General features: G+C 41.1%; 1 protein-coding gene across 1 annotated transcript; it reads left to right on the top strand.

The window, feature by feature from the left end:
- The first annotated feature begins 5,322 nt into the window (after nucleotides 1-5,322).
- Nucleotides 5,323-6,252, top strand: LOC102394060 (olfactory receptor 4X1). Its single transcript, XM_006042677.3, has one exon. The coding sequence runs from the start codon at nucleotides 5,323-5,325 to the stop codon at nucleotides 6,250-6,252; it is 930 nt and encodes a 309-aa protein (XP_006042739.1).
- The last annotated feature ends 5,408 nt before the right edge of the window (nucleotides 6,253-11,660 follow it).

Here is an 11,660-nt window from a genome sequence, read left to right as displayed (position 1 = left end):
ATATATATATATATATATATATATATATATATATATAGTTTATAGGATACTTGCAATGATACCTTAGTTTTGAAATAGGTGTAGCAGCAGATGCAGAGTGCAGGGGTCAAACGTCCAATATTTGTTAACTCTGCTGAGTTCCCTACCCTATGTGAGGTGTACCAGTAGAAACCTGTAAAGATGGAAAACTGAAGTAGGAGCCCATTATTGTTCACATTGTTACTGTTATTTTTTTTTAGAGCTTACTCTTTAGCTTTGCTTTGCCTTTTGTTATCAACACGACTCTCTTCTGTCTCCATGCTCTCTATGCAGTGTGGAAGCCTGCTGTCTGTGGGCACCAGTGGGAGGAGTCAGTGGATGAGATGCGTAAGGGAGAAAGTACTGGACAGGAAGCTGTGGAGAGCAATCGTAGTCCAGGCTCTGCACCAGCCCGCTGTGTGAGTCTGGGTCTTCTGTAAGAAGAGGAATCCATGAGCTTCCTTCCAAATCTAACAGTTTATTTTATTCAGTAAGGGACACTAGCGAGGAGAGGCTGGGCATCTGATTCCTCTGGTGATAGAATATCTTTAGAGAAAAAGTAGGAGAAAATGAGTACTGGAAAAGTCAGTCAGACCAATTTTTTTAAAAATTATATTTTATTTGTTGGACTTATTGAGGACTTAAGCCTGGAATACAGCTTCTCAGATAGCTCTGAGGGACTGTTCAGACCAATCTTATTTTCCAGAAGTCCCAGGACCTAGAGTTCTATGATAGGAAAATTATAATAAGAAATCATAAATGAGGATGAGAATGAAGAAGTTTCACAGAAGTTGTTTATGGGGTCTGATCTGTCTTAAGCTTTTGTGTTCATCCTTGTTTCAGTTTTCTTAACCATAAACCCTGGAAATGTGCAGTGACTTCCTAACTGATAAGAGTACATTATCTTATCTTTCAGACTCTCTTCTCTGGTCCTGCCAGTTAAAATGTCAGAATTAAAATTAAAATTACCCCACAGGTGAAATGTCACTGCAACTATCAATAATATACAGTCTGATGACCTCTTTATGCAACTCTTTCTCAAATATTTTCCGTTTCTATTCAGAAGTTCAATAAATGTCAACTTATTTTTCTTTCTTCTGATCTAAATACTTTAAAATTTAACTTTTTAGAGAACACTTGATTGCACCAAATATGCATGTTATTCTGTTAACCTTCAATGATGTTAGACACAAAAGCACAACTAATTTTTTTTTTTTAAATTTGAAAACTAAAGTGGTCCTTAAAAATCTTCTGAGAGAATCTCTCCCACTGGCACCCCCAAACAATGGCAATTATAGAAACAGGTAGCATTTACATTCAAAGATAAATTTCAAAGAAATAATTTGTGAAATTAATTATTTGTGAAAAAATGATCCATTTCTAACACAGCCATTTTTGCCATGAGGGTGAAGCATGCCCACCTGTGATTCCTGGTCTTCACAGAAACACCCTGAGGATGAAATACTGGCACATAGCAAGAGAGTCAGCTGGATACCCAGAGGAGGCTGATGGGGAGGTAAGGGAAGGGCATGCAAACGAGTACCATTTATGATGCCTATTTTATACATAAGGAAACTAAGACTCAGAGAGGTCCAGTCCCTTGCTCTAGGCCACAAAGCTCAGTGTGAACAGAGATCTGTATTTTCCAAAATGTAGGTGCTTCCACTATCTCTCTCACTTTTGAAGAGTGCCTAATATTGAATGCACAGCAAGAGTGCCATATTGTGGACTTCCTACAGCTAGTGCTGGTTTTTCAATTACTCTGCAACCTTTGAAATGATCCAGGTGCCCTAGTACATATAAGAGAGAAAAGGGAAAGGAAGTGGAAAGGACAAAGTTGCCAAGCTTCAACCTCTATTCTTGGAGGTTGGTATGGGTGAGGGGAAATGTGAGTCTCTTGGGTTTATCCATCTCTCTCTCTCATCTCTGCCTGTCTGTCTGTCTATCTATCTGTGGTAGATCACAAATAACATAAAATTTACCACTTTAACCGTTTTTATGTGCACAAGTGAAGTGAAGTCGCTCAGTCATGTTCAGCTCTTTGCAACCCCATGGACTGTAGTCTACCAGGCTCCTCCGTCCATGGAATTTTCCAGGCAAGAGTACTGGAGTGGGTTGCCATTTCCTTCTCCAGGATATCTTCCCAACCCAGAGATCGAACCCGAGTCTCCTGCATTGCAGGCAGACGTTTTACCATCTGAGCCACCAGGGAAGCCCTTACGTGCACAGTTCAGTGTATTAAAGAGCATGCACACTGTTGTGCAACCATCACCATCGTCCATCTCAAGAACGTCTTTCATTGTCACAAACTACCCTGTGCATGCACGCACCAAGCACTAACTCCAGTACCCCCACCCCAGCCTCTGGAAACCACCATTCTACTTTCTGTCTCTCTGAATTTTCCTACCCTGCAGACATCATGCAAGTGGTCCCATACAGTGTTTTTCTTTCTGGAACTGACTTAGCATGTCACTTAGCATATTCAGTCCTGTGTTATTCCATAGCCCACTATTCCATAACCTAGTTCTAAGATGCTTAAGTCAGATCCCGAGGCTGCTGCAAGCCTATGCACACAAAGATGGATGTCAGACCTGCCTTCTGAAGTGGGGAACATTGAGTCCCCATCAGACTCTGCACTAATAGAGTGATAAGGCAGAGTAAAAGTGTAAATCAATTATACTCCGATACACATTTCTCTAATAGTGATATGGAGCATCTTTTCATGCGACTCTTGGCCATCTGTATGTTTTCTTTAAAGAAATATCTATTCAGGTCTTTTACCAGGTTTTTTTTTTTTTTTTTTTTTTTTGATATTGAGCTGCATGAGTTGTTTGTCTATTTTGGAGATTAATCCTTCTTCTGTTGCTTCATTTGCAAATATTTTCTCCCATTCTAAGGATTGTTTTTGTTTTGTTTATGGTTCCCTTTGCTGTAGAAAAGCTTGGATTCCCCAGTGGCACAGATGGTAAAGAATCTGCCTGCAATGCAGGAGACCCAGGAAGATCCCCTGGAGAAGGAAATGGCAACCCACTCCAGTATTCTTGCCTTGGAAATCCCATGGACAGAGGAGCCTGGCAGGCTATAGTCCATAGGGTTGCAAAGAGTCAGACAGGATTGACAGGTTAACACTTTCACTTTGCTGTACAAAAGCTTTTAAGTTTAATTAGGTTCTATTTTTTTATTTTTGCTTTCATAGAAACTAACACAACAATGTAAAGCAATTAAATGCCAATAAAAATTATATCTGATATTATACATGTTTCAATTGCATTCTCCCAACACCCCACCCCCCCAACAGAGTTCAAAAGACTGTTCTATACATCTGTGTCTCTTTTGCTGTTCTGCATACAGGGCTATTGTTACCATCTTTCTAAATTCCATATATATGCATTAGTATACTGTATTGGTATTTTTCTTTCTGGCTTACTTCACTCTGTATAATAGGCTCCAGTTTCATCCACCTCATTAGAACTGATTCAAATATATTCTTTTTAATGGCTGAGTAATACTCCATTGTGTATATGTACCACTGCTTTCTTATCCATTCATCTGCTGATGGACATCTAGGTTGCTTCTATGTCCTGGCTATTATAAACAGTGCTGTGATGAACATTGGGGTACACGTGCCTCTTTCAATTCTGGTTTCCTCAGTGTGTATGCCCAGCAGTGGGATTGCTGGATCATAAGGCAGTTCTATTTCCAGTTTTTTAAGGAATCTCCACACTGTTCTCCATAGTGGCTGTATTAGTTTGCATTCCCACCAACAGTGTAAGAGGGTTCCCTTTTCTCCACATCCTCTCCAGCATTTATTGTTTGTAGACTTTTGGATTGCAGCCATTCTGACTGGTGTGAAATGGTACCTCATAGTGGTTTTGATTTGCATTTCTCTGATAATGAGTGATGTTGAGCATCTTTTCATGTGTTTGTTAGCCATCTGTATGTCTTCTTTGGAGAAATGTCTATTTAGTTCTTTGGCCCATTTTTTGATTGGGTCGAATTGCCAGTCCAGGTTTGATGCAGGATACAGGATGCTTGCGGCTGGTGCACTGGGATGACCCAGAGGGATGGTATGGGGAGGGAGGTGGGAGGGGGGTTCAGGATTGGGAATGCATGTACACCCGTGGTGGATTCATGTTGATGTATGGCAAAACCAATACATTATTGTAAAGTAATTAGCCTCTAATTAAAATAAATAAATTAAAAAAAATAAAGAAAAATTATATCTGATATTCTTATCAATTATTCTCTTATACAATTACTATTTGTTTTAAAACTTGTGAGCTCATTCAATCCTGAAAAATAGCACCATGGAAAAGGTACTTTTATTTCTGTTTTTCAGATGAAATTTATAGGCATGGAAGAAAATCATAGACTTGTTTAATATCATAGAGCTACTAAATAGCTGTGCTGGAATTGAAAACTCATTTCCTGACCCAAACCCTGTGTTTCTGTCACTGGGTCAACACACAGACACTGACCTGGACTGCGGGCTGGTTGTGAAGTGTGTGAATATGGTCTTGGGATGCCTTTAGGTTTGCTGGCCGAGCTTGTTTACCTTGAGGGAACGACGGCTTCAGAAATGTGATTATGGATTTTCTGTGTCTTATCACCCTTTGTCAGTTTGCAGAGCCCTCTAAAGACTTACTCACGTTTCCTCCACTCCATAGCCACCTCCAAGGACAGCAGATGAAGCAGGGTGACTGTCTCTTCCCTTTCAGCCTCTCTCCTATGCGTTTTAGGGAGCCAGCCTTCAATTCAATAACTGCAGGGTAATTGAGGTTGAGAACGTCTAGTAGCCACTGCAAAAGTTGCTTCCATGTTACCATGTATGGCAAGACTGACTGAAACGCTTATTATGGATCCAAATATAAGGTGCACACTTCAGGAGCAGAATATGTAGTAGCAGCAGCTACATTTTGAGACATGCAGATATCAGTTTAAAGACGAGCTGTGTGTCATTGAATTAAGGACTGAATTTCTCTGAGCTTCAGTTGTTTTGTGTGAAATATTCTCTTATTTCCTCGTGAAGATTCATTAGGTAATGAAGTGACTGAATCAGAGAAAATACTTCAAAGAAGATTATTACAAGCTCAGCTCCTGCTTTGGGAATAATATCAAGATTTTATGACTACTGTCTTGTCCATTTGTCTCAAGGACAGCATATTTTGGAGAAGCTCAAGGCAGAGGGGATCAAGAAAGATCAGAAGGACAGTTTTCCTCAAGGTCTGAAAAGGATGCTCCTAACTATTGAAGAGACATCTTTGCTCTCTGTGATTTCAGGTGTCAGCTCCTGAGCTTTAGAACATGGCTGCTACAAGCAATGTGACTGAAATAATTTTCTTGGGATTCTCCCAGAACCGGGGTGCCCAGAAGGTCATTTCTGTGCTGTTTCTCCTCTTGTATGTGGCCATCCTGCTGGGTAACGGCCTCATTGTGGTGACCATCATGGCTGGCAAAGGGCTCACCTCCCCCATGTATCTATTCCTCAGCTACTTGTCCTTTGTGGAGATCTGCTACTGTTCTGTCACAGCCCCCAAACTCATCCTGGACTCTTTTATGGAGAGGAAAGTCATTTCCCTCAAGGGCTGCATCACACAGATATTTTTCCTCCATTTCTTTGGTGGCACCGAGATCTTTCTCCTGACGCTGATGGCCTATGACCGCTACGTGGCCATCTGCAAGCCCCTGCACTACACGGTCGTCATGAACCGAAGGGCGTGTGGCGTCCTGGTGGGGGCGGCGTGGGGTGGGGGCTTGCTGCATTCGGTTGGGCAAACCGTCCTCATTTTCCAGCTGCCCTTATGTGGCCCCAATGTCCTTGACCACTACTTCTGTGATGTCCACCCGGTTCTGAAGCTAGCCTGCTCAGACACCTTCCTCATCGGCGTGCTGATCATTGTCAATGGCGGCTCCATCTCAGTGATCAGCTTCACGGGGCTGCTTGCTTCCTACGTGGTCATCCTGCGCTCCCTGAGGACCCAGGCCTCAGAAGGCCGGCACAAGGCCCTCTCCACCTGCGCCTCCCACCTTGCGGTCGTGGCCCTGTTCTTCATCCCCTGTTCCTTTGTCTACATGAGGCCCTGTGTTACCCTCCCTGCAGACAAAATAGTCGCTGTGTTTTACACGGTGGTCACACCTCTCTTAAACCCCGTCATTTACTCCTTCAGGAATGCTGAAGTGAAAAACGCCCTGAGGAGACTGATGGGGAGGAAAGGGAGTTGGGAAGAGAAATAGATGATTTCATCAGGGAAAAATGGGGAGCAAGGCATAGGAAATTGGGGTACCGAGATTTCACTGTCTACATTTAACTGACCTGGAGGTCTTGGCCCAGCCACCATCTTTTTTTTTTAACATATAATTTCTTCCTTTCTTGTTCCTTCCTTCCTTTCCTATTCTTCAAATTCTTCTCCTATTTAGGTTATTACAGAATACGGAACTAAATCCCTGTGCTGTACAGTAGGTCCTTGTTGGTTATCTATTTTAAATTTAGCAGTGTTTATATGTCCATCCCAAACTCCCAGTCTATCCCTTCCCCAACCCACTCTTCCCCACTGGTAACCATAAATTCATTCTCTAAGTCTGTGAGTCTGTCTTTTAATCAAGTTTATTTGTATCATTTTTTAAAAAAAATATTCTGCATGCAAGTGATATCATTCAGAGAAGGCACTGGCACCCCACTCCAGTACTCTTGCCTGGAAAATCCCATGGGTGGAGGAGCCTGGTAGGCTACAGTCCATGGGGTCACGAAGAGTCGGACGCAACTGAGCGACTTCATTTTCACTTTTCACTTTCATGCACTGGAGAAGGAAATGGCAACCCACTCCAGTGTTCTTGCCTGGAGAATCCCAGGGACGGGAGACTGGTGGGCTACCGTCTATGGGGTTGCACAGAGTCGGACACGACTGAAGCAACTTAGCAGCAGCAGCAAGTGATATCATATGATATTTGTGTTTTTCTGTCTGACTTACTTCACTTAGTATGATAATCTCCAGGTCCATCCATGCTGCGGCAGATGGCATTATTTCACTCTTTTTAATGACAGTAATATCCCATTGTGTATATGTACCACATTTTCTGACCCATTCACCTGTTGATAGACATTTAGCTTACTTTCATGTCTTATCTATTGTAAACAGTGATGCTCTGAACATTGGGGTGCATGAATAGTTTTGAGCCAAATTTTTCTCTGGATATATGCCCAAGTTTCAGTTTCTTCATCTTAATGGGACTGGACAGGATTGAAGGGGTCACTAGGACGAAGTCTAGGAGGGGTCTTCTGGTGCTGCACTTCCACACTTGACAGTGCTCTTGAGGCAGATTGGCTGATTTGGAGAGAATGAACTCTCTAGAAAACCAGGGGCTCTCTGGGAATAATGAAGAGGTAGGTGGAAAAGCAGAAGGAGCTGCTTCAAGGAGGTGAAAGTTTAGGAGAGAAATAGTGGCCCTTCCAATGCTTAGAAATTTTATTGTTCTGACATACCAAAGATTTGCCCAGTGGGTTCTAGGCAGGCCAAGTTGAGCCTGGAGGTTTTAGTCCTCAGAATAGAAGGTGGTTTAGCTTTTGACAGAGATTCATATAAGCTCATGCTACTAAATGGAACCACAAGGAGATTTTAAGAGGTCTGAAAGCACTAGGTGATGATATCTACTTAGGCCCAGATATTTCCCATGTACCATTACCATGCTGATGTCTAAAATTCTCTTCTGTTCACCTCTGTCTGTCCTTTTCTCTCCCTCCTTATGCCTTCATTTTTGGCCCATTAGTTTTCTCTCTCGTCAGCCTCTTGGCTTCTCATGTTTCTCAGCCCTTTGAAAAAAGCAACTCACTCTCTTGTGCAATCCTGTTGCTCTCCATCCATGAGCACCCCTGCTGCCTGACTCTGGAGCTGCCTGTTGACTAAGGTATGAAGTCAACTGCCCCTGGGGCCTCACTGCTTGTCAATCATATTTTTTTGAGTCTTAATATCTATAACTACCTCCCCACATTAGAAGAACATACCCCTCAAACTCTAACCCCGGCACTGACCCTCACTCACAGCAGATGATTTCTTTTCAGAAATCACCTGGAAGTACTTCTCTGATTTCAGCGTTTCTCTCCTCAAGACTCTTCCATGACTCCCCATTGCCTTCTGAATCAACCACAAACTCCTACTTGACATGTAATACCCTTAAGGTATGGCCTACTCTTAATGTTCAATTTTTTTTTTTTTTAGCTGCATTCTGGTAAAGCTCACTGGCTTCTGAAGATCCCTAGTGCCTTTCCTTTAAAATATTTTCCCATCTCTACCTTTCAGCACCTTATCTACTTTACAATGCCCCTCAGAAATGCTGTATGGCAAAACCAATACAATACTGTAAAGTAATTAACCTCCAATTAAAATAAATAAATTTATATTAAAAAAAAAGAAATGCTGCCACCTTTAGGGAGCTTCCAAAATTATCCAAATTGAATATGCCTTTTTCCTTCTTTGAACTCCCATAATGCTCAGCTGGAATCTTTTAAGAAGTTTAATAACTATTTTTCAGTGTTCATTTCCCCCGTTAGAATATAAGTCCTTTGAGAATATGGCCTGAATCCTATTTATTTGTATCTTGCTCTAAGTGACATAGTGTAAAACTCAGTACATATTTTGTTGATTAAGTTTCTAGAATTCCATAGTGCTTCAGGTTGTAAGTGAACAATGGTTGTTATATCTCTATTATTTTGGTTCATCTCAATTATCTAAATAATACACCATTATCACACAACTTAAGACAAATAGTTACACCTTGTATTATTTCTGAAGATAATGTTATATACAAAGAATAAATATGTATATGTGTGTGTATTTTACAATTATCCAAATGATTTCATATATTTTATCTCATTTTATCCTATTATTAATAAGAAAACACTTTGGTGAGATGAATACGTATCCTTTTGTTTTACAGGTGAAGACACTGAAACTTTGGGAGATCAGTGTCTTGATTAAGGTCACAGAGTTAGTAACCTAAAAAGCTGGGTTCAAACTCAGGTTTGCCTGATTTCTAAGCCCTTGCTCTCTCTGTACATGCCTCTGCTTCTCTTTAAGGATCACCAAAACATAAATACATCTAAGTTTCTGAATTCTGATCTGAGAGACCTGATAATTTCTTTACTGTCAGGTATTTCTTTCCAGACACTTCAGGGTAAAAATAAACATTTAAGAAAAATTGCTGCATGACTCCCTTCATGTTTCTGGGTCCACAGAAAACCTGAGCTGCAGATCTGGAAGTATAGGGCATGAAAACAGAAAGATAAGATATTTCTGTCAGCTCAGGCTCCTCTTCTTACAGAGGCAAAACCTAGGCATTGAGCCGCGAGAGTTACCTAACACATGGAAACAAAACTCAATGTGTTGGCCAAGAAGAGAGTTTTTTCCTAGTGACATAATACTGAAAATGGCACAAATCTTGAGAATATCACACAGATCAGACAATAGAAAGTACAAATCAAATGACTACTATGAATTGAGCATCCACCAAAAAATTTCCTAAAATTAGATCTCAGGGGACAAAGCTCACTTTGCATTTGAGGAAATTTCAGGTCAAAGACTTTTCCAAAACCCTTGATGTTTTTTCTCTACCAGTTGTGTGTGGACTATGATTTAGAATCCAGAGTTCTTCAGGTATGTTAGGGGCTGGTGGGGGAGCAGAGCAGGAGAGGATAGGATGCAGTCTAACAGGCATGTGAGGACTTTCAATTAGAGCAGTGAATTCTCTCTTAAAAATCCATTTAATGTAAGATTTATGTTGATAAAAGTAAAATATTTTTATCAACATATATCTTGTTGATTTACATTGATAAAAATATTCAAATCCTTAAAAAAAGTTTAAAGTCACCATAATATAATATGCTCACACTTCTTTCTCGATTGGTTATGGCCAGGTTCTGTGGCTTGGTTATGGAGTGGCAGGCTTTAGGAAATTACCTACATGCTGAGCAGGGAAAGCATCTAAAGTTCAAGTCCACAGAGTCAGGGCAAGACCTTCCTCAATGAAAGTGAAGGCATGCCTCGGAACATGTAGCACGTCCAATCAGGGTGAACGCTTCTGAACACGCAGTTGTTGACTCAGCCTGCTCAGCTCTCTTGGGATGATATCACTATTGTCTCTTTCTATTATAATTGCAGACTGTATCATGAGACTCATAGCATTCAGAGTCTTTTTCAAAATTTAAAAAAATGTGAGACTTGTATGGAACTAGAAGTATTGTACTTTATGTGTGTGGTTAATGTCAAGGGAATTGGGTGAAACGTTGTTGTTGTTCAGTCGCTAAGTTGCATTCTGACTCTTGGTGATCCCATGGACTACAGCATGCCAGGCTTCCCTGTTCTTCACTATCTCCAGGAGTTTGCCAAAATTCATGCCCATTGAGTCAGTGATGCTGTCTAACCATCTCAACCTCTGTCGCTCCCTTCTCCTTTTGCCTTCACTCTTTCCCAGCATCAGGGTCTTTTCCAATGAGTTGGCTCTTCACATCAAGTGACCAAAGGATTGGAGCTTCTGCTTCAGCACCAGTCCTTCCAATGAATATGTTGATTTCCTTAAAGATTGACTGGTTTGACCTCCTTGCAGTCCAAGGAACTCTCAAGAGGCTTCTCCAGCACTACAGTTTGACATCAATTCTTCAGTGCTCAGACTTCTTTGTGATCCAACTTTTGCATCCATACATGACTACTGGAAAAACCATAACTTTGACTATATGGACCTTTGTCAGCAAAGTGATGTCTCTGCTTTTTAATACACAGTCTAGGTTTATCATATTCTTTGTAAATTATATTGAGAATTCTAGGTGTTCAGGCTTTTATCAGTTGATAAAGCATCTTCAGAGACATCTCCCTGGTTCTCTCACTTCTTAGCCTTGGTTGACATCCACATTTAGTCACATTTCTGGGAAGCAGAGACATAAAACCGAGATGTGGCTTCTTTAGGAAAAGTCTGAAAAGCCAGATGTTGCAACAGAGTTAACCACATTGTATATCTTCTGAAAATGGTGATTTTCTTGTATGTGAAAACCTACCCTGGGGAATCATAAACAGTGTTAGAGCTGACAGAATCATAGTCACGTATGACATAGCTGTGGTCATATGCAGGACATCACATAATGTAGGCATTGGGGGAGGTGTTATCACCCCCAATTTACATGGATCTGGCTAATACTCAGATAATTTTGGCTAAAATTGCAGAGTAGATAGGTAGGGATTGGGTTTCACACCTATTTAATTTGGGAAAGCTCTTTGACATAAAGTCTGGGTGCTTTTTCGAAAGGCTGCTTCTGTGATGGACTCAGGTGGATGAGTTTGCACACAAGCCCTTAAAGAGCCATTTCTTAGTTTGCTATAGCCCTTTGAATCTTGTGGACATGAGCCCTGTTGGTTTTAAAAGCCGGATGTGTTGGGGGCTTATCTCTTGGGTATAGGTCTTAAAAGTTGGGATGCTTGAAGTGGGATACAAAGCCTTCACTCCTCAAGGAGAAGTTCTGGCTTGTGAGTTCCCTCCTGATTGGGGGTGTGTTCTGGGGTTGGGGTTCATGTAGAGGTTGTGTCTGAGCCTTGGAGGTATTAATATCTCCAACTATGATTGTGAATTTTATATTGACTTCTTTAAATCTGAGATAGAAA

Source organism: Bubalus bubalis, chromosome 16, assembly GCF_019923935.1.
Source record: "Bubalus bubalis isolate 160015118507 breed Murrah chromosome 16, NDDB_SH_1, whole genome shotgun sequence".
Classification (NCBI taxonomy): Eukaryota; Metazoa; Chordata; class Mammalia; order Artiodactyla; family Bovidae; genus Bubalus; species Bubalus bubalis.
This window is presented reverse-complemented; position numbering and strand designations above follow the sequence as displayed.

Excerpts from the sequence above, each read along its gene's own strand:
- LOC102394060 (XM_006042677.3), top strand. The coding sequence starts at position 5,323 with ATGGCTGCTACAAGCAATGTGACTGAAATAATTTTCTTGGGATTCTCC.